Source organism: Leguminivora glycinivorella, unplaced genomic scaffold (genome assembly GCF_023078275.1).
Source record: "Leguminivora glycinivorella isolate SPB_JAAS2020 unplaced genomic scaffold, LegGlyc_1.1 Scaffold10, whole genome shotgun sequence".
Lineage (NCBI taxonomy): Eukaryota > Metazoa > Arthropoda > Insecta > Lepidoptera > Tortricidae > Leguminivora > Leguminivora glycinivorella.
In genome coordinates, this window is record NW_025952835.1 from 366756 (window position 1) to 391341 (window position 24586).

Below are 24586 nucleotides of genomic sequence, written 5' to 3' on the forward strand. Positions count from 1 at the left end.
TTTCTTATGACTCTTAAGAGTAACGAAAAGGGGGGCTCGGGGGGCGAAGCCCCCCGCATAAAAGAAAGATAAACGTTGTATTTAAAATAAGTTGGGTTAGGGTTTTCTTGTTACCCTTAAGAGTAACAAAAAGGGGGGCTCGGGGGCGAAGCCCCCCGCATAAAAGAAAGATTAACGTAGTATTTAAAATAAGTTGGGTTAAGGTTTTCTTGTGATCCTTAAGAGTAAACAAAGGGGGGCTCGGGGGGCGAAGCTCCCCGCATAAAAGAAAGATCAACGTTGTATTTAAAATAAGTTGGGTAATGGTTTTCCTGTGACCCTTAAGAGCAAATAAAGGGAGGCTCGGCAAAAAAGAAATACTTAAATTTTGTTTGAATTAGTTGAAATGTGACAATATTTTCTAATCGAGTCAAACAAAATCCTACTAGCTGAGAGCTTCAAAACAATGTATGGCGAAAGTATGTCTCTCTAATGTCTTCAAAAAGTCCGCGATGGCACATGTCTATATTGTCTATCTTTTACGGATAACTTACTAGGTATAAACATTTTTATGATAATACCGTAATAAGAAGGTAGCCGCTAGTTATTATTAAGTAGCAATTAGCAATAAGTACACGTTAAGCCACAAATGGCATGTAAAATCCGCCTACTTGAAATAAATTTATGTATAAATGTTAAAAGTATTTCATTATTAATGACTAAAAAGTATAAAATAAATTAATAGTTTAAAAAACACTATAAAACACGCTTTTATAAATGCACGTAAAAGCCAAAAATAAATTATGGATCGTTCAAGTTGTCTCTATTTGTGAGCTGAAGTTTAAAAACTATGTGCTTTTAATTATAATATTTGATTGTAAAAGCGTGGGGCGCTGGAACAGGAAAGACTTTCTTGTAAACAAATACTAATCCGAACTTCCTGGCGAATGAAGTTGCATAAGAACATAACGTTTACATATGCCGCCTAAGGGTTACCAGTTACCAAAGAGAACCAAAGATATCTCGTCCACGAACAAGAACTCTGCATCCTGTCACTGTAGCTGTAGACACTTTCCCCTTTTGTACTTTGATTACCGGAAAAAAGCGGCGTTCTAAGTGTCGGTGACTGTCGACTCTCCTCGCTACTAGCGCATATTTTGTCTGAGTTCGACAAACTGGTACCTACTTTGAACACTGACTTTTAATTGATTTGACTGTTTAATGTAGAACCTACTAGTCATGCTGCAACTTCAGTTAGCGCGTCAATCTGTGTAACCTCCTTCCCGTAACATAGCATAATTTGATTTATCAGCAAGTTATACAAAAAGTGTTTCCTGTTCCAGCGCCCCACGCTTTTACAATCAAATATTATAATTAAAAGCACATAGTTTTTAAACTTCAGCTCACAAATAGAGACAACTTGAACGATCCATAATTTATTTTTGGCTTTTACGTGCATTTATAAAAGCGTGTTTTATAGTGTTTTTTAAACTATTAATTTATTTACTAACAATTGATTTTAAATACCTACCAGACATCATTTACCAGTGAGCTTCATCATATGCCATTATGTTGCTCATTCCATAAGTTGACACTGAGGTCAATTACCGGTCCGTATAAAAAATAAAGCAGTTGCCGATAAACAAACCTACAACCGTTGTCCGAAAACCGGTCCATAATTCATAATTCATAATTTCTTTATTGCATCCATGGTTACATCTAGGTGTTACATATTTATATTGGTTTCACATGGACCCTGACAGGGTACAGCAAGTCTTAAATCTAAATTATGCTAGGTATTGAATCGATTATAATATTACAATATTGAATTTAACAAGGTAATTATGTAAAAGTATATAATAGGAAACAATGAAATAGGACATAAAGGTAGGTATGTCAAAAAAGAATTAAAATTATGAATGTCACTTGAAGTTGCTACGTATACCAAAATAGATAATATGTCACAGAATATTCAATTAAGAGGGTAAGAAAATAAAAATAAGATTAAAATTATATTAATTAAATTGGCGTGTGTAAATTTGAACTAAAACTAATAGCATTCATTATCATCATTCTTTTCATCCAAAAAATCACTAAGTTTATAGTAGCACTTACTTAGTAATAAATTCTTCAATTCGTTATTATACGTCCATATTTGCATGTTAATACGATTTGAGCTAAACGAAATTTAGCAGCTGATATCGATTGTCGAAACCATGCTTAAGGTTAGATTTGTCAAATTTGCACTTCATATTAGATTCATGACAATATATCAATACACCTCGGACAATGGCGATCAAATATATGAAAAAGGCGCGTTCCTACGCACACAGTTTAAGCTTGTGCAGGTGCGTGAACACGTACCATGTATGAATGAGATGTGACAGGTCGACTGGTCGCGTTTTAACAGGAGATAACTGTGAGGTATCCAAGAGCGGGTGGGTGGCACTTTCAGCGGGGAGCGGGAATGGCCATACTGTACGATAGTACTTACTTTATTATACTGTGACGTCAGTATCCAGTTAGAAGTGACCATCTTCATCGTGGTCATTATGATAATTACTGTCGATCGCGTAAGCTGATGTAACGTAGGCGCGGCGCGTGAGTCGAGTCACGCAGCTTCAGTTTTAGAACCGTGCGGTTGGTTGGACATCAGGCGATTACGGGTTCGGCCGATTAGGCGTAACTCGGGAGACTTGCTGACGCAAAAAACCGGGTTGTGATCACGCTATATGTTTGGATCTTAGATGATTTATTGATTTAAACTAACATGATCTTCACTCATATTATTAAATTAAACGGGACTTAATCGCATAAAACTCGATTAAGTCTTAGATGATTTGTTGTTTATTTACCTATAGCAAAACTGCGATAGCGCCGATAGCATTGTTTTTGGCAGCTTTAATTTTAAAACTGTGTGTTTGGTCGATTTGACGTGCGTCTGGAGACGTGCTCATGGTATTTATGTTTATATGACCAAATTTTCTGCTTTCGTTTTGCAAAATTTTTTTTTTTGCTTTATTCTGAGTGTCCTAAAAATTGACTACCGATGTGCTTTTAACACGGGCTGTGGTTTTCGGAATACTACTAGAAAATCGCTTCTCGTTAAGTGAATATTGTAGGTAATGATTATAGTCGTGTAAATTTCGTATAAATTTGGAAATTTGTACAAAACATTCGTAAAAAGATTTATTCATACTATCTGTTCATATAAATTTAATAATAATTTGTATACGACATAAGCTATTGGCTACGTGCACGACAATTACGCCCACTACCGTGTGAACTTGAAGTGGAAAATGTCAAAAAATTACATGTAAACAAACATTATATTTTAACGATTTTTCGTTAATTTTAAATAAATCGAATAACAAGAGCTACTATTTCAAGTGTAATTTAGGTAGGTAGATTATAAAGACATGGATATTATACCAAAAATCAGTTTCCAAAGCATTACTCACGGTATAAACTTCCAACCTCAGACTACAGAAAGAGTCAATAAATTGGTGCTGGCAGGGCATATAAGGAATCTTGAAGAACATAGGAGTAATGGTACAAGTTCTTCGAGCTAGTGATATGGTATTCACTAAACCTCCGTCCCGTTAATGCCATATAAAACAAATCTAAACGTAAGTACCTAGTCATGTCCGCGGCCGCAGAAATATCCGACACGGGCCTATTCCCAGGCTAGGCCTGAATCTTTAAGCATAATCTTTTACGGTAGGAAAAATACTAACAGCGTATTGAATAATATTAGGTAAACAAAGCTTAAATATAATTTATTATAATGGTTTGTTTTGACATGTCACTTACGTTTTCTTTTCACCGTAGCTATCCATTTAGTTCTTTGATCCAATTTCCAGTGTGCTCTAAGAAACGTGAGCGTCAGAATGGCGGGTGTACATCAAGCAATCCTGGTGTGGTATACGTCAGGAGTTAGTGCTAGCAATGTGCCAAATGTGCGCCAAAATTCGAGCAATGTGCTCTTTGAACTCCAGAGATATTTAAGAAATTAATGACACCCGCCATTCTGACGTCAGGTTGGCGGGTGTACTTCCAGTTCTAGCTAATGGCTGCTAACTTGAGGGTGAAAGTACTGCCTAAGGTTAGTGCTCGCAATGTGCTTCCACATGTATGAAACACACACTAATTCAGAGAGCCGTTGAAGAGTAATATGGGATTGAATAAAGATGTCTATAACGCCTGCTGAAATAAAATAGCAATGTTCATTACCTGCAATGCAGCATTAACATTCAGGCGCTTTTCACAAAAAAGTGATACTTATAGATATATTTATTCAATCCCATATTACTCTTCAACGGCTCTCTGAATTAGTGTGTGTTTCATACATGTGGAAGCACATTGCGAGCACTAACTTTAGGCAGTACTTCCACCCTCGAGTAAGCAGCCATTAGCTAGAACTGGAAGTACACCCGCCAACCTGACGTCAGAATGGCGGGTGTCATTAATTTCTTAAATATCTCTGGAGTTCAAAGAGCACATTGCTCAAATTTTGGCGCACATTTGGCACATTGCTAGCACTAACTCCTGACGTATACGACACCAGGATTGCTTGATGTACACCCGCCATTCTGACGCTCACTAAGAAACGCATAGAACGTGCAACGACTATTTATGCCATTATTTTTACAATTAACAACGAAACAGCATTGATGCCAGATATCAAACATTACACATATTTTATGAGTTTTGATAGATGACAACCACAATCAGTGTCGATTTTGACCACCGCAAGTACTGCGATCGCTTTGCTTACCCCCTCCATGCACTTCGCACGAAGCCAATTGCTGTATTGAAAATCCCTGTACCAGGTTAATTCAACCTCAATTGCTTAATTTCCTTCTAGATCCATCATAAGCATTATTAAGCCATAGATTGAAGGTCCAACATGCCCTTGTACCAAAATGATAATAGGGCCCATAACCTTGCAGCAACCGAAATTACTGACTAAAATGAGTGCTGTTGCAGTTGTATACAAAGGGACCGCTGTACCTTAGTTAATATATTGGAAAGTATGCCAAATGAAGAATAGATCACTTGCCTTAACTGTTTACTATTTGCAGGTTTGTCTATATTTAACAGAAACACTCCACATATGCATAAAACTAGAGCATGCCATATGATTTTATGATAGAGATAGATGTAAGATTACCAATCTTCGAGCATAATAACATACAATTACTATTAATACGATTACAAATTTATGTCGTGGCGAGATAATGTCGCGCCAATCATATGCTAGCCCTGCAGCTAAGACAAATCAATAAATAAATAAATATTGTAAGACTTACACATATTTACTGACAAAGTCAGACAAGTTTTTTTTTCGACACCTTACACAGATCAACTTAGCCCCAAACTAAGCAAAGCTTGTACTATGGGTGCTAAGCGACGATATACATACTTAAATAGATAAATACATACTTATATACATAGAAAACATCCATGACCCAGGAACAAATATCTGTGCTCATCACACAAATAAATGCCCTTACCGGGATTCGAACCCAGGACCGCGGCTCAGCAGGCAGGGTCACTACCGACTGAGCCAGATCGGTCGTCAGGTTGATAGAAAAAATATAGGTATAGATACTGTCGCAGCGCAGATGACTTTGCCTTTGACCCACATGAATGCGTAAAGACGTTTAACTATAGACTTGATTGACCACTTGTCGCTGCGCACGCGCTTTCTCGTAGAAAGCGAGTTATGTCAGAACATTACGCGGCGCAAATAAACCCGTTAAAGGCCGATCTCATTGTACAATATTATTTATTTAAACTTTATTGCACAGTAAAAAAAATGTACAAGAGGCGAACTTAATACCAAAAGGCATTCTCTACCAGCTAACCTTTGGGCCAAACAGAGATCAATAAGAGCTATTAAGGTGCAAGAAATATAACAAGACGAGAAATTGAATATCTACTTAGTAAACCTAAATGGTTACGTACATATTGTTTATACATCATACAAACGTTTATAAAAATAAAACTACATAATACGAGTATACCTACTTAAAAATTTACATAAATATACTTACATATACTATACATATATACATATTATATACCTGCCCTATAACTATTACGACGCTTGATTAAGAGACTTTTCTAAAAGATGTCTGCGCAACTTACAGTGCGGATAATTCGTTAATCATATGTCTACTGGCTTTGTGAACCATAGACTTCGTGATATTTTAAACACTTAAGGTATATGTATTTTAATCTGGGCAAGGGCCCATTTAGACGGTACAAGGACTCGCATACGAGTTTTACAAGTATTACATTGCGGTATTTGATGGCCAGAGGGCGGAATTATTCATGGCAAAAATCAAACGTCAATAGAGTTGGAACGTAAAATTTTATCGACTATCGATTAAACTGAAATTATCAGTATATATTGTTGAGTTGTTTTCGACGTAAGTAAGACAAGGATACTTCTTTATCCATTTGTTGACTGTTTTTCGTTTTGGATTAATTAACCATTTTTTTCAAACGTGAATTAGTTGCAAAAGGACTAGTGACAGAAATGGTAATTAAATGTCATTCAATTTACTTTTAATCTAATCAAAGAGGTCAAAATCAAATGGTCGAATAAAAGGTGACTGAATTTATCGATAGCTAAATATGTCGATAAAATTTAACATTCCAACTCTATTGACGTTTGATTTTTGCCATGAGCAATTCCGCCCTTTGTTGATGGCTGTGCAAAATTGTATGTAACCTCAACAGTCTTGATTTTCTTTGGACGTTGTCTAAACAATAAAATTGTATGGGAAATTGAGTCTTGTCTTGAGGGATTTAGTTAAGTCTGAAGAATTATATTTCAACTACCTAGGTATTGAAAGTTTGTACGGAACCCTCGGTAGGCGAGTCCGACTAGCACTTGGCCGGTTTTTTATTTATTTATTAATTATAATACATATCACTTACGTTTATTGTGAAGTGCCGTTTCGACTTGTAGATTTTGTAATGATATAGGAATGTGTAGGCTATTATTTATCGGATTATCGTTTCAAAGTAAATGTCGTCGACTGTACTTGTCCTAATTCGTGAAAGAAGTTACACTGCATGCGTTCCGCTCCGCCGCCGCAGTAACACTCTGAATTCGGCAAACGGCTCCCGACCAGTTATTGCGCGTACGCAACAAGGAAATTTATCGGCTTTTATTTGCCTTTGTTGGAACCACAGAATATATAATAGTACAAGTACAGAAGGATCACTGTTTTGATGTGCGCAAAATGCCGCCTTTCATAATTCTTTCTTACAATAAGAAACGGATCGCACGCGGGCAGCAATGTCGGCTGCCCGCGTTCTATTGCGCCGCGCGAAGGTCCTCACGTCACCACTGAATGGGCCGCGAATGCACGGTCGCCGGCTTGTACTTGTAGCTCAGCGAAAGAATCGCGGAGTGAGCCGCCTTGTTAGAACTAGGAAAACTTCAGAGAAGATGAGTAAAGGTGCAATATGCTATAAGAAAGACAACTATTTTTCTTATGATAATAATCCCTTCCCCTAACCTAAACTTGTAATTTTTCTTGCTGAATCTGCGTTCACTGAATCGGATTTTGAGTAGAAATAAATAAATTTCCCAGAAAAAATTATCTTTTTGAAAAAAAAAAATCTTAACTTCTTAAATAGTTTACCATAATATGTTAAGTTGTCAATTTTTCTTCAAGAATTTGAGTTCACTTTTTTTCTATCTTAGATAAATATAAAAAAAAGTTTTTTTTGACATGAGCTTTGTTACTGTGCGCGTTTTTGGCTTGAGCGTTTTGGCCTAGGTACCTAGTCTCTGACAGTCGCCTTTTATCTACTGAATAATAGTTATTTGTTATTATACAAGGGGGCAAAGTTGTATTTTAACGCCGAGTGTGGAATTGAAAAACGAGCAAGTGAAAGGATTCTATAGTTGAAGAGAAGTTCGAGAATAGAATCCAGAACTTGCGAGTTTTTTAACACACGAGAAGTAAAATACATTTGCACCTGAGTGTAACACAAAACTTTTCCCCTCACTTTAGCGAGGAAACTACAACGCAAAAAATGCGTTTATCACTGCTTCCAGTAGTTCCACAGGTAGTAAATCATCTTCATTACTAGATTCACCTACTTTTGTCAATTTTAAAGCAGTTAATTTGACTTTATTCAAGGTCAAATTACTTTACCCACTAGTGGATAAAATGCGTTTTTACCCGCTGGTATTAAAGGACAAAAAGCGTGTTTCCGAGCTAGTGAGGGGAAAATATATTATTTTACATTAGTCACAATGATAAATCCCATCAATATACAGACAGTCATTCATCAATTATTACCTGCTACCAAACACCTCCTTATTAACACTAGTGACTATGAAAAACTGCAAAGTAACAATAACCTGCAATATGCAATTATGAGTTGTAGGTAATTATGCACAATGCAACGTAGGCCAGCCGAGTCATGACATTCTTTATTGTAATCGTTAACCTTATGGCACCGAATACGCGTTGGCACGTAGCTATAAATTTATAAAAAAAAATACTGTATACTTATAAGTAAGCTAGCGCTGGTAGCCTGGCGGTAACTGCGTGCGACTTTCATTGGTCGCGGGTTCGAACCCCGGCTCGTACCAATGAGTTTTTCGGAACTTATTTGCGAAATGTCATTTGATATTTGCCAGTCGCTTTTCGGTGAAGGAAAACATCGTGAGGAAACCTTCGGGTTGGAAGGTCAGATATGGCAGTCGCTTTCGTAAAACTAGTGCCTACGCCAAATCTTGGGATTAGTTGTCAAAGCGGACCCCAGGCTCCCATGAGCCGTGGCAAATGCCGGGATAACGCAAGGAGGATGACTTATAAGTCAGGGAAATTTTGCTTGTAGGTACAAAATGTTTTTAATCCTTTGAAGAAGAACCACTAAAGTGGACGTGTGCCATCGTGACCACCACGCCAATAACCGTTACGGCTCAGCCACGACATTGGTCTAAGCGCGACAGCGGTGAGCGGCGGCCATACATTGGAGCGAGACACAGCGATGGGACTTTTCATTCGCACGTATGGTTGCCGCTCACCGCTGTCGCGCTTAGACCAATGTCGTGGCTGTGCCGTTTAAAGGGCTATAGCGGACTCTGTCCTGCGGTGTGCCCTATTCGTTATTTTTTACTAATAGGGGCATTGGCGTGTAGGCTACATTTTGACGCGAGAGGCAAGGCGTTCAAAAGGTTTAATCAATTTGCGAGGCTATTCAAGCTGTTAGGCGCATGATGACAATCGGGATGAAAAATGTACCAAAGTGATAACGATTACTACGATTAGTCCCTTACTATTTCCGTTCATTTCTTAAGATTCGATTTTGGCTATGCCTAGCGGTTGTGTTGCATCAGCGGGAATGATGGAGGAAGTTCACTAAGAACTAAGCGTTCTTGACCAAGGTTGAAATTATGGATGCCCCTTTTTAGGGTTCCGTACCAAAAAGGTACAAACAGGAACCCTTATGGTGCGACTCTGTCCGTCTGTCACATTCCTAAATATCTCGATAACTACTAATGATATCAACTTGAAATTTGGAATAGTTGTGAACATTGTAAACCTCTATAAATAGAAAGTATATATTTTTTTAATTTATGAATTTTAATTGTAGAAAATGGCCAAAATGAATGGGGACAAACTGTAAATTTCAAACTTCAAACTTCAAACTTTTTATTTTGCAAGAATACACGTAAATACATAATAGGTCTTAAAACTAGGGAAGCGTCAGTGTATTCGACCAATAGGCATGCAAAAGATACTTAAACAGATTAAAAATTGAAGTTATAAAATGTCAACATGTAACTAACCTACCTTCGGAAATTGCAAAACAATAAATTTTAAATCATGTCAAAAAATAGGGTAGGTTCACATTAAAGGTATTAATGGTTACAAAGCTAGGCAGAACGGAACGGTTATACATTCAATGTCAAAATAAAACTAACACAAAAACAATATAGGTAAATCAAAATTTGAATTGGAAAAAAAAAAACAGAAACATGAATGAAAAAAAATTAAATAGGGGAGTCAAATTTAAAAATCCGATTGTCTATGGTCACAACAGTAAGCAAACATGTGTTAACCGTTTTTATTTATTAATATTAGATCATGAGATCAGTCATTGCAGTTATTAAAGTTAAGAAAATCTGTTACTGAGTAGAAACAGTGCTCATTTAAAAACTCAATCAGGTTTTTCTTAAAGACAACTTCGTTATCCGTCAACCTCAGCGATTTCGGCAAACAATTATATATTTTCGGCGCCATTGAAAAGAAACTTTTTTGAAAAAGAGCCGATTTACCAGGTACTGGATGTATTTTGTCACAATTTCGTGCCCCCGTAAGGTGCCTGAACAGATGCATATTTCTTTTAACAAACATAGCTGTTTCTAGAATATATAAATCAAACACAGTTAACACTTTAAGTTGCTTAAAATATGGTCTACAGCTGTTAGTGCGTTTCAACTTACAAATGGATCTAATACACCGTTTTTGAGCTTTATGGACATCAGTGGCATGGCTGGAGTTCCCCCAGAAGATAATTCCATACCTTAAAGCTGAAGAAATATGGCCATGATAGGCGGACATAATAGCAGTACGGTTAACGACTTTATTTAACATAAATAAATTGTATGAGTATTTAACTAGTTTATTACAAAGAATGTCAGTGTGTGTATTCCAATTCATTTTATCGTCAATATGTAAACCTAGAAATTTTGTAGAATGAGTAATAGCTATATTATGATCTCTAAATGTCACACTAGTCAAGTCTTCGGTTTTTCTTTGTCTAAAGCTCATAATTGTTGTTTTTTGCAAATTAATTTTCAAATTATTCTCTTCCAACCAGTGTACTAATCTATCTAAACAACCAGATATTTCATCCAGACATTTCAAGATATTTCAAGGTACTAGGTCAAGTGGGGTATCGTTAGAAAGAGCGCAAATTGAACTTAAACAAACTATTTTTTATATTTTTTTTGTTGTGGAAAAAAAAAGAATTTTGAAGGAAAATGTAAAAAAAAAATACCGTTCCCCCCCTTTATGCTAAATATTACAGGAAAAATATAATCGTGTTTGTATCTTGGAAACTTTTTTTTTAATTCACAAAAAACTTTTCATATTTTTACTTTCAATTTACCCATCCTTGCGAATGTATATCGTACTTCAAATTAATATGAGATATTACGTAAACCGTCTTCTTTCCAATAAAGTAAAAACTGTTTAAATCGGAAAAACATTATAAATAATTATCCCTGAAAAACCAACATAGTATACAGGTCGACCGTATAGTACCGAGAGATGGCGCCATACACAATAATGCTCATTAGTACCTATACTTTTGTCTTCTAGTCAAGTCATTAGAGTTATATGAAAATATGAGATTATTTTAACTAGGTAGTTTGAAAGAAAGTTTGTACGGGACCCTCGGTGGGCGAGTCCGACTCGCACTTGGCCGGTTTTTTAAACTCAATTAAGTAATAACTCTGTCAGTAAAAAAATAAAGCAAATTTCCACTGGTCAATCAAACAATATTATCTGTCGAACAACCGGAAGATCGGATGTTTCTGCGTTACTCCTAATTTATGTAAAGGGAAAAATATTCGGTGTAAATTGTGCGTTTCCTTACGAACAGGACGCTAACCAAGGGCTCAGGAACAAGCCTAGTCGATTTCTTATGAGATTTAGTTTAAGGACGCACTTAATGGATACAATCATGCGGAACATAATATGTGCTTTGAACGCACCTGTTTTTCCATCGAAAATTTTGAAAAGACGGCATACTTACTATAGTGGCATAATATAGGAAGAGGAGAGATGCAAGATGGTTAGATGGTAAGTCAACCAGAACTAACCTACAACAAGTTATAACATACATATGTACAAACAATCACACCTTTATCCCATAAAGGGCTAAGAAGAGCATATTAATCTATACAATTTAAGTGCCACTCTTGGCAATTAAGGGGTTGTAAGAAATAGTTATTTGTTATACAAGGGGGCAAAGTTGTATTTTAACGCCGAGTGTGGAATTGAAAAACGAGCAAGTGAAAGGATTCTATAGTTGAACCACGAGCGAAGCGAGTGGTTCGAGAATAGAATCCTGAACTTGCGAGTTTTTTAACACACGAGAAGTAAAATACATTTGCACCCGAGTGTAAGACAAAACTTTTCCCCTCACTATAGCGAGGAAACTACAACGCAAAAAATGAGTTTATAACTGCTTCCAGTAGTTCCACAGGTGGTAAATCATCTTTATTACTAGATACACCTACTTTTATCAATTTTAAAGCAGTTAATTTGACTTTATTCAAGGTCAAATTACTTTACCCACTAGTGGATAAAATGCGTTTTTACCCGCTGGTATTAAAGGACAAAACACGTGTTTCCGAGCTAGTAAGGGGAAAATGAAATTGTGACATTCCATTCCAGGGACAGGTTGCCAGCTTCTTGCCTACGCTACAATTTACCCCATATCCCACAGCTCACAGTCAACTTCTACTATACCCATGGGAAGAATTGGATGGTGAAATTCGTCACCCGTCATTACACGGGCACGAACAAGTTATAAAAAAGCAAAAATTCAAGTTGTTTTGATATTACTATATGGTTCAATATGGCGCTGAACTTACGGTAGCAGTTAACATAGTCTAATTAGTGAGTTTTGGTTATCCACTTAGCCTCTAGTACGACTGCCTTAGTAATGCCAATGCCAAGTGGCAAACTGACAATGTCAGTCTGACATAATATGCTAACACACATTTTAATGCTAAAGTCTCTACCTAGGTAAAGTGCCTAACTACTTTGTATCAAAGAGGATCAAGTATTATAGAGATATAACGAGTTACTGCCAAAGTAAAATATGTAATCACAGTGCATAGCCTGCCATCTCTCGACACAAGCGTAAAACTTTTAAACTTCAGTTTTGACAATTTGGCCCATATTCATGTTGTGTGTTAAAATGTCAAATATATATTAGCGCCATCTTGCCGAGCGTCACCTAAAAGTGTAACGCCGTACCTTTTTCTATTATATGGTTCTGCTGAGGAACGTTTTTTTCTTAGACTGTAGCTGTCTATACGGAGTTACATATGTCTTTGTTTTTTATCTCACTCTATCGAATAGTGTCAAACTGGTGGTAACCATACTTATGAGATACTTTGTATGATAATGCGTAACTATTAGTATCAAGTCATTAACATTGTAGCTTGTAGGTATTCTAGGTTGTGTCAGTCATGGTCAGCTATTAATATATTCGGGTTAAAAGTGCAAAAAGCATGTTGCTTTACCATATTGTTCTGAGTCGTGGACCAATTTCTATGTTCAAACTTATGTAAATACTGGTAAATAAGGTAGGTACTTGCTGTGGGTACAGTCAATTGTTTAATTTAATACCTCTGTCAAAGATCAAAAGTCAATTATTACGAGTGTGGACTTATTCAATTTCGCATACGTTCCCAACCTGCCGGCATTTCTGTCGACGCCAGACGTCGACAGAAATGCAGTCTGGCTCCGTCGCGCCAATACGCAGCAAGCAGAGATAGATAGCTACGAAACAGATAGCGTTTGTGCATTTGGCAGTTTGGCTACGTACCCTGTACTGGATTTATGAGCAGGAAACCGCTTTGTTTATACTTTATCGTTGCCTTTCTCTGATAATGCATCCTGCTCGAGCAGCGAGAGCCACGTTACGTGATGATCCTTCAATCTGGCCTACTTTTGTTTATGGTCTTTTGTTTCGTCGCGAACAAGGCAAGTCATGATCTGCCCGGTTTGCAAATTTTAATTTTTATGTTGCAATTCGCTACATTACATTACTGTACCTATAGTCAGTTAAAAAAGTGGTTTACCACTTTTCGACCTTATTATGTGTTTAACATAGAGTCGAAAAGTGGTAAACCACTTTCTTGGCTGACCGTACCTAGTTAAAGATAAAATATTGTCTTCGGTTAGCGCGATAGTTACTACTGAAATCAAACTATGAAAACGGACTTTATTGCGTATAAGTAATGAATTTATAATAAAGGAACCATGTAAAAAGTTCGAAACATCGGGATGTATTATAAATTAACTATACGATAATTTGTTTTTATAGTTTTATTTCAGTTAAAGGCAAAGTTTGAAAATCTGTCCATAATACTTAAGTACATAATGTTTATAGAGGTAGGTAGGTACTGTAAATAAAGGAGAGGCGGAAAAGGATTTTGAAGTTGTGCATTGTTTATAGTTTTTTACTCTTATTTGTCATTTACAGGGCGGATTCCTTTCTTTGTATAATGATCACAATGATCACAACTCATAATGTAGGGTCGTACACACACCTTATAATAGATGTCAAGACAAAGTTAAGTATAATAGTCTATTCCATGAAAACGTATTTTTGCATCCATCATGCAGTATTTATGCGGCACCTTTAAACGCACTGCGTGTTAATACCACTTTAATAACACATTATTACATTGCTACCAACTTAACAAACGTCGGTGGTTGGACCGGACCAACCCACGACAACATAAATATCTTTCACTATTTATAATTTTGCAATAATAATTGCTTTTTGTTCCAGAAGGTGGCGTGAGGGTGCTACCAAGATGGCGGCGACCAAATACTCGCACCCCTTCATGCAGGGGCTAAAGTCGCTACCCACCGAGTATGAGGAGGAAATACAGCAGATCAGAGAGTGGTGAGTATAATTATAATAGGGTAGTTTCCTATACTTAAAATAAAATATTTTATGCAGTGCACGAAATAAAGCACCACATAATTAGAAGGAAAATATGGACAGTAGTTATATTTAAACATAATTTCTATTTAATAAGTCAAAGAGAAAGATATAAAGTAAATGAATTGACCGTGACGTCACTCAATATTTCCATACTAGCAAATCGTTTAGACAGTTCTTAAAAAGAAGCTGATTTGACTAGTAGGAAACTAGCCTATACTAGTGTAAGGCCTGAGTCTCTCTAACGACTCTAACGTTCGGCGGAGCGTGCAGCAGGCAGGCAATTATGGTCGCGCGATAAATGATAAAACATCTGGCCGTCCCTATCGCACTTACTAATAGTGCGATAGGGACGGCCTGATATTTTATCGTCTATCTCGCGACCATGCTACCCGTGCAGGGCGGGCTAGCGTGCGTCTAACAAATACAGCTTCGACTCAGGACACTTGTATGAACTTCAATAAAATTGTTTGCCATGCTCGCCGCATGCCACGCCCGCTACACGCCCAATATGAGCGCGCACTCAAGCCTTACACTTATCTGACATAGTGACCTTGTCAGTAGAAAAATGCAAGACATTTTGAAATTGACACTCTTGAGCTGCTCTTTAATTTCTAAACATTGTGGTCAGTATACTCAGTATCGAGATGATCTGCCTCCAAGAGTATCCTGCCTGCCGGCAATGTGACTAGCTAGGTACATTAATTAACGCTCTGTGGCAATCGAAATACAATTGGTTTTGTCGCATCAATTGATATGAGGGAGCGAGAAAAATAGATACGATAAGCTGCGAAGTGTGATCCATTGAGACTTTGGATATAATTCCGCAAAAAAATGATTATTTCGTTCAACTGTCAAGTTCGGTTTCTACTCTTTCTAATAGCACGTTGATAATGATACTTGTAGGGATAGGTACAAGACGATTTGATATTGGACTGTGACCACGTGCATCATTTAGGATCCTATCCCATTTGATAGGTACTCAAAACAAAACAGATGTACTGACCAGACATTTAGTAGATATTAATTTACACCTTGTGTAATAGGTATTTGCATTATTATGTTTAAGGTGCACACTGTGCACAGCGAACAAAGTAATAACCTAACCACAAAATTAAAATTTTGAAAAAACCCCCGACATAGTGGATTGATTTTCATAAAACATGGCTAAGAACACTCCCGACCAACTCGGCTTTCAAACAAAAAAACGGAATCAAAATCGGTTCATCCGTTCGGGAGCTACAGCCACACACGCAGACAGACAGACAGACACAAACTCAAACTTCCCGTCGTTTTTGCGTTGGGGGTTAAATATATATATCTGTAAAGATCGAACATGGTAGAATTTCGTTTAGTTTCACAGCAATACATATCCTATTTTCATCAAATAGGAAATTTTAGACAGCGAGCCGAAGGAAGCGTTGCAATGCATCCAGTGAACCAGTTTACGCAACATAATTAGTTGAATGTTATTGATTTCGGTATTAATTGGACCGTGAAATCATTATGCACTTTAGACACAATTCTTTTATACACGCAAAATTCACTGGTACCCCTAGCACCAGCCACGAAAATAGTGTTTTTCTACTCCCGTTCTGTTATTCGTCATTTACAGGGTCGTGCATAGATGTTTAAAACCCTACATAAAAGTCTACTCCCCAGAGCCAGTCCCCGCCAGCTCCCCAACATCCATACAGTATACTTTTACAGCCTTTATCGTTTGGTTCTGTAACCATGGCAACGCATTGTTAATAACGTTACGTTGCGTGGGTGCCGGCGAGCTAGCGGGGGCTGGCTTTGGGGAGCTGGCGTGGGCGCTGGTAGTGCAAACCTTTGCGTCAAAATACAGGAAACAGTGTGAATTTCATGAAAACTATTCTAGTAAACTATTAAGTGTATGGTCGTAGAAAAAGTATTGTATGCAACGATGTTTAATTGAGTCAAAGAATACTCGTGGCGTGATAGCTTCGCCTAAAATCATTACCCACGCCACTCGCATTTTTTAACTTCTTTTAAACGCCAGTTGCATAAAATACTATTTTTTTTTCGTTTTTTCGACTGGTCGTCTTGTGTCTGACAGCGAATTGTGACATTTAGTCCTAACAATTAATTATACGGTCAGGTGGTTAAATTCTGAGGACTATGAGGATTCCCAAAAAGTGTTAGTATTGTCCCAGTGTCTATCTTACCCCACCTAATACAACCTTAGTAAAAACACCTAGCCCAAAAGGACATTAATTTATAACAGAACTGATGTACAGTCAACCAATTAGAATCCTATGCCACTCTAAAACCCTGTCGTATTGACAGTATTGACACCGTACTTAATTAGCTATACGTAGATGTCAGTTTGACGTTGAATTTTATTGTAAAAGGGTTCTACAGTGGCCTAGGATTACTGGCAGTTAATAATTGTTCAATTCTGAGTTTGTATTTTACTTATACGAGTAAACGTAGATTCATTGTTTGTGTATCTACAACAAAAACCGTCATGAGCTGGACTTGAGACAGTCAACCTGTGTAAGAAAGTCCTTAATTAATCATCATCATCCTCCTTGAGTTATCCCGGCATTTGCCAAGGCTCATGAGAGCCTGAGGTCCGCTTTGACAAGTAATCCCAAGATTTGGCGCAGGCACCAGTTTTACGAAAGCGACTGCCATCTGTCCTTTCAACCCGAAGGGTGATTAGGCCTTATTGGAATTAGTCCGGGTTCCTCACGATGTTTTCCTTCACCGAAAAGCGACTGGCAAATATCAAATGACATTTCGCACACAAGTTCCGAAAAACTCATTAGTACGAGCCAGTGTTCGAACTCGCGACCTCCGGATCGAAAGTCGCACGCTCTTACCGTTAGGCCACGAGCGCTTTAAAGTCCTTAATTATTAATTATAATAATTACGAGTACCTTTTTACTAAAAAATATTTAGAGATAAGTACTTCCTAACATCTTGGCCTTGATTATTTATATCTTTCCTGTCATGGTCGGGTCTTTAATTGCTATATGACAATTATTATGAGCGATTTAATACGACTCAATATTATCCTATCATTATAGCCTATTATGTACTATTAAATAGTATTTTCAAACGTGTCACTGACGTCATAGTAAGTCGAACATTGTTTTGTTTGACAAGTGTCAAGGGGGGCTTGTAGGTAGGTATAATATTACGGTTGCAAAAAAAATATCTTATCTTATCTTTAACGGGAGCAGAGGTGAATGGACCTACATCTAGAGCAAAGACATATGTAACTCCGTATAGACGGATAAAGTCTAAGAAAAAAAATGTAAATCAAAGCCATAGAGAAAAAGGTACGGTGGCCTAGATGGCGTTAAACCTTTGGGGAACGCTCGGCTAGATGGCGCTAATATTAATATTTGACATTTTAACACATCTCAAGCTAAGAATATGAGCGAAATTGTCAAAACTGAGGTTCAAAAGTTTTAAGCGTTTGTCGAGAGATTGTGGACTGTGATTACACATTTTACTTTGATTTAGACACAACCGCGAAATTAATGAAAATTTGATAGGTTTGACGACCGGTCTGGCGTAGTCGGTAGTGACCCTGCCTGCTAAGCCGCGGTCCTGTGTTCGAATCCCGGTAAAGGCATTTATTTGTGTGATGAACACAGATATTTGTTCCTGAGTCATGGATGTTTTCTAACCCCCTTATTCATAAACGTACACTAAAGTTATCAAGCCGATAAAGTTTGTTTGTCCCTTTCCGACGTAGTATTGGTGTGATAGAAAGGGACAAACGAACTTTAACGGCTTGATAACTTTAGTGTACAGTCAGCTGCAGAGAAAAGGAGACCCCCTGCCATACAAATTTGTATGCAAGGGGGTCTACTTTTCTCTGCAGCTGACTGTACGTCTATGAATAAAGGGGTATGTATATAAGTATGTATTTATCTACATAAGTAAGTATATCGTCGCCTAGCACTCATAGTACAAGCTTTGCTTAGTTTGGGGCTGGGTTGATCTGTGTAAGGTGTCTCCCAATTTTTTTTGACTCTTTCCTCATTTTACACCGTGTATATCTTTGGCCCTAGTAGAATAAATATAAATAAATAAATAAAGATATAAAGAATATTTGGAAACTAATATAAGTAATATGTTTAACGTGCTAGGAGTGCACTTTGGGTCACGTAATGCAATAAGTATAATGGCTTCGGGGAATGGGGAAAAGTGCTGTACAATGTACAATAAAATTGTAGACCAAGATAACTTACCTACCGACTTGGATGTGACATTTTTAAATTAATAGAGAAATTAAGTACCTACGAGTATCGAACAACTACAGCGTGGCAAAGAAGAGTACTGTTAAATTTATTTTATTAAATAGGTACCTCGCTCCTGCAGGTTGAACGTGCGTCACAGCCTTTATATTCTATACGTAGGTATGTCTTTCCCATCACGGAAACCATGGAGTATTCCAGACCTTTGAGAGGCGTGCGCGGAGCCGAAGCCAACTCGTAGAGACCCTTTTTTATGAGAGTTGACACGCCTGCCTATTTTTATTTCCATCAAATATAAGACCATCAGGCACCGTAAAACATTCGTTATTTTGTTGGTATGGGAAGTCCCATAATTTATGATCTGTAGTGAAACCTGCCCTTAATTGATATTAAATCTTAAGAAAATAATAGTTTAAACATTGTCAATTCTTTCCCAGGGTGAAGAGCCAGCCACACCTGCCATACATCTCCGACGAGTACATAGTCCTGTTCCTGCACTCCAACTACTACAAAGTCAAGGAGACCAAGGAAACCATCGAGTGCTACTTCACGCATCGGACCAACACGCCCGACCTCTTCAGTAACCGTGATCCGCTCGCACCGAGGAACCAGCAGATATTGGACATTGCGTGAGTGTTTTAACAATAACCTTAGTTTAAGTGTGTTATTATTAGGGCTATGTGTTTCTATACACCAAGTACCAAAAGGTTATAAAGGAAACCATCGAGTGTTACTTCACGCATCGGACCAACACGCCCGACCTCTTCAGTAACCGCGATCCGCTCGCGCCGAGGAACCAGCAGATATTGGACATTGCGTGAGTGTTTTAACAATAACCTTAGTTTAAGTGTGTTATTATTAGGGCTATGTGTTTCTATACACCAAGTACTAAAAGGTTATAAAGGAAACCATCGAGTGCTACTTCACGCATCGGACCAACACGCCCGACCTCTTCAGTAACCGCGATCCGCTCGCACCGAGGAACCAGCAGATATTGGACATTGCGTGAGTGTTTTAACAATAACCTTAGTTTAAGTGTGTAATTTATTAGGGCTATGTGTTTCTATACACCAAGTACTAAAAGGTTATAAAGGAAACCATCGAGTGCTACTTCACGCATCGGACCAACACGCCCGACCTCTTCAGTAACCGCGATCCGCTCGCACCGAGGAACCAGCAGATATTGGACATTGCGTGAGTGTTTTAACAATAACCTTAGTTTAAGTGTGTAATTATTAGGGCTATGTGTTTATATACACCAAGTACTAAAAGGTTATAAAGGAAACCATCGAGTGTTACTTCACGCATCGGACCAACACGCCCGACCTCTTCAGTAACCGCGATCCGCTCGCTCCGAGGAACCAGCAGATATTAGACATTGCGTGAGTGTTTTAACAATAACCTTATTTTAAGTGTGTAATTTATTAATACTGTGTTTCTATACACCAAGTAGGTACTAAAAGGTTATAAAGGAAACCCTCGAGTGTTACTTCACGCATCGGACCAACACGCCCGACCTCTTCAGTAACCGTGATCCGCTCGCTCGGACATTGCGTGAGTGTTTTAACAATCACTTATGTTTAATTAGGGAGTCTGTAGGGGTATGTGTTACTATACTACAAGTACTACAAGGTTATGAAGGGAACCATCGAGTGCTATTTCACGCACCGGACCAACACGCCCGATCTCTTGAGTAACCGCACGCGCCGGAGAACCACCAGATATTCTGAAACAGATTCTTTTGAATTATATTGCGACAAGTGTATACATTTTTTATTTTCTTAGCTACGCCGCTCGTCATGCATTTACGAGTATATGACCGTCACTCACACTAAGCCTACGAGTACAGTCGTGATGATATACGAGTACTTATGGCATATGTGGTTTACCTAGTCGTGGCGATATTTCGCACATCAAAGGACGCGAGGTCGAAGTTTATATTTGAATCTTTGCAAACTCAATTGCGTACATATCATTAAGTCTAAGTTTTATAGATTGCTATAATGGTATATACTAATCCATAATTCCATACTAATATTATAAATGGAAAAGTGTGTGTGTCTGTTTGTTTATCTATCTTTCACGCCAAAATGGAGCGACGAATTGACGTGATTTTTTAAGTGGAGATAGTTGAAGGGATGGAGAGTGATGTAAACACAGCAAAATAAACTTAACCTAGAGATAATATTTAGTTTAACCAACGAGTACCTATCAGAACCTCTACTATGAGATTTCAACGTTTTTCGAATACGACTAAGTTGTGTATGTATTTTTTTGGTTAATCAACCGTTTGGGGTTCTTTTCCTTTCTCTATGCAATTAATATCATTTTCCGTTATTTTTACGCTACCGACTAGGGTATTTTATTTAAATCGTCAAAAACTCATAAAATCAGATTCAGATTCAGATTCAATAATTTATTCAATGGTAAACACAGTTAATATACATAAGTAAGTATTATATAAAATTCTAATAAGTGATGAGATTTAAAAAAACACATTCTTACTATACACTGTTTTAAACACTATGTTCATAATGTTTTTTATTGAGTGTTTTTTATTGTGAGGCTAGTTTTTGTCTTTCTAACCCCCCACTTCCCTAAAATGGGGGGTGGGAGTTTGTATGGAGCATTCCGCAATTTTCGAATTGGACACGAGCGAAGCCGCGGGCAAAAGCTAGTAAATAATAGTTATCATAACAGGTAGGTAAATTATTGTAAATTAGATAATCTTATGCATATTTGCATGAAACAACACTACACACGTACGTTTATACTTAGGTGTTAAATTCAACGAGGGTGCGGACCGTTTTCACATTATCCGATCTGATATCGGATGTATGTAGGAAGGATGTCAAAGGAAAATGTCAATGATAGCGCCTTTAATATATGTATAGCATATCGGTCTTCGGATCGGATAATGTGAAAACGCACTTAGCGTCGGCAACGCGCGTGAAATATTTCTAGAGTTTCAGGCGTCCATACCAGTACCAGGTTATGTTTACTATCAGGCGGGCCGTATGCTTATTTGCCACCAACGTAGCTCAAATAAATAGGTTACAGTTATAGTGCAACTACAGGCATCATAAAATGGGGTTGGTTAGTGTGAAGCGCGGGGCGGGAGGGGGCCTTAATTGAGTTCCACTGAACTAATGGAGTAAAATTTGGCACAGTTCCCGGTACAGACTTCACCCGGACATAGGATATGCTCTCGTTAATAATATATCACTTCTGCATTTGTTACGCGGGTTCACTAATTGCCTTCATAATATTTAAATATTTTTCTAATCTATAAAATATATAAAAGAAGAAACTGACTGACATATCAACGGACAGCCGAAACCACTGGTCCTAAAGACTCCAAATTTGGCACGCAGGTTCCTTATAAAGTGTAGAGGAGCACTAAGAAAGGAATTTTCCAAATTTACCTCCTAATGGGGTGAAATGGGGGATCAAAGTTTGTATGGGAAAACAAAATATGTTTGAATATTTTATTAGAAACATTACAGGGGTATTCCTAAACATGTATGACTTTAGTACGTGGGCGAAGCCGCGGGCGAAAGCTAGTATACTTATAATTTCTGAATTTGATAAACGGTCATAAGAGACTGTTGCAAACGCAACCTTTTTTTTGTATAAAACTTACCTATTCTGGTACTTACCCGTCGATAATTAAAGTAGGTGTTTATTATTTCATACTTATCCATACTAATATTATGAATGGGAAAGTGTGTGTGTCTGTTTGTTTGTCCGTCTTTCACGGCAAAATGGAGCAACGGATTGACGTGATTTTCTAAGTAGAGATAGTTGAAGGGATGGAGAGTGACATAGGCTACTTTTTAGGGTTCCATAGTCAACTAGGAACCCTTATAGTTTCGCCATGTCTGTCTGTCCGTCCGTCCGTCCGTCCGTCCGCGGATAATCTCAGTAACCGTTAGCACTAGAAAGCTGAAATTTGGTACCAATACGTACATCAATCACGCCAACAAAGTGCAAAAATAAAAAATGGATAAAAATGTTTTATTAGGGTACCCCCCCTACATGTAAAGTGGGGGCTGATATTTTTTTTCATTCCAACCCCATCGTGTGATGTATTGTTGGATAGGTATTTAAAAATGAATAAGGGTTTACTAAGATTGTTTTTTGATAATATTAATATTTTCGGAAATAATCGCTCCTAAAGGAAAAAAAAGTGCGTCCCCCCCCTCTAACTTTTGAACCATATGTTTAAAAAATATGAAAAAAATCACAAAAGTAGAACTTTATAAAGACTTTCTAGGAAAATTGTTTTGAACTTGATAGGTTCAGTAGTTTTTGAGAAAAATACGGAAAACTACGGAACCCTACATTGAGCGTGGCCCGACGCGCTCTTGGCCGGTTTTTTTGTTTCCTTGTAACGCGAGCGAAGCTGCGGGTAAAAGCTAGTTTATTATATTATTAATATTATAGGAAACTCCTAGCCTATTTAAATGTAACCGTTACTAGCTATTACAATAATACATCATCATTTTTCCTCCATCAACGTCGCCCCGGCTTTTACGGCACATCTGATATGGCAGTTATTGATCTAACGCTTAATACTGATGGCTGATATCGATCCTTTGCTATCTAAGTCTCATATCTAAAAGGGGTAGTTTTCTGTGAGACCATGTTACATAAATAGTAAACGTCGTGCGAACATGTTTATTGCTATGTCAAGGCACTTGACACGCTCTGCACCAAATCATGTAATGGTAATGACTAATTTACATACGTCTAGTGCATTATGCTACAAGTGCGGATAATAGTGTCGATTAACGAAACACTCCCTTCGGTCGTGTTTTTATTAATCGCCACTCGTTTTGAATTACCTCTTCGCACGTGTATTGTACGACGTTTTACAGTACATATGCTGGCCATTTCAATTTTTGACATAGTTGCGTAATGAGCTGAGAGTGCATGCGCGGATCCAGGGGGGTCATGGGGGTCATGACCCCCCCCCCTGGAGCCTAGGTTGGCCATACAAATAGACCACGTGACCCCCCCCGGGGGCCTGGGCCTTTACCACGTGACCCCCCCCCCTGGGCACGAAGCTTGATCCGCGCTTGTGAGAGTGCCACAAAGATTGTTATACTTATGTGATGTTTTTGGATTTTAATTCCTAATTTCGGTAGCGCGGTTGTTTTATGCGATAGACGAAGCGTTAAAGGTATGCATCTACGGAATAAAAATGACAATGCGCTTGCCGCGGTGTTGTCAGCTTTGAAAGCACAGATCATAATAATGCAAGTGTTGAAAGAAAACAAGTGCGCACGTTATAATGTTACACTTCACAACTACAGGATAGGTGGTTAAGGAAAGCTTGCCACTGAAAAAGTACTGCTTTGAAAAATCGTAGGTCAGCAACCCTATGTTTGTTTTGTTCCTATTGCACCTTAACAGATGGAGCTGTGTGGTATAGTGTGTGTAATAGACCGTCGTCGACACTGTCATTGCGGTCAGAATTACGACTGTAATGACGACGGAATATAGTAATGACGTCAATTATTAATAGCAATGACGTCAATTACATCTCCTGCGCTTGGACGTGCCTTGCCTTTAGCACTTATAGTCATGCAAGTCCGTGAAAAAATTAAAGAGGATGAAAATTAATTCTA

General features: G+C 37.9%; 1 protein-coding gene across 3 annotated transcripts in view; it reads left to right on the top strand.

Annotated features, from left to right (window-relative positions):
* Positions 1 to 24586, top strand: part of LOC125242178 (clavesin-1-like) — a 55289-nt gene that overhangs the window by 26224 nt on the left and 4479 nt on the right. For 2 of the 3 annotated variants that reach the window (XM_048150894.1, XM_048150892.1), the window contains exons 2-3: positions 14560 to 14676; positions 19391 to 19582. In XM_048150894.1, the coding sequence (XP_048006851.1) occupies positions 14585 to 14676; positions 19391 to 19582 (284 nt within the window). In that variant the 5' untranslated portion in view covers positions 14560 to 14584. The remainder of the gene's footprint in view (positions 1 to 14559; positions 14677 to 19390; positions 19583 to 24586) is intronic. The other variant, XM_048150893.1, reaches the window with a different exon arrangement.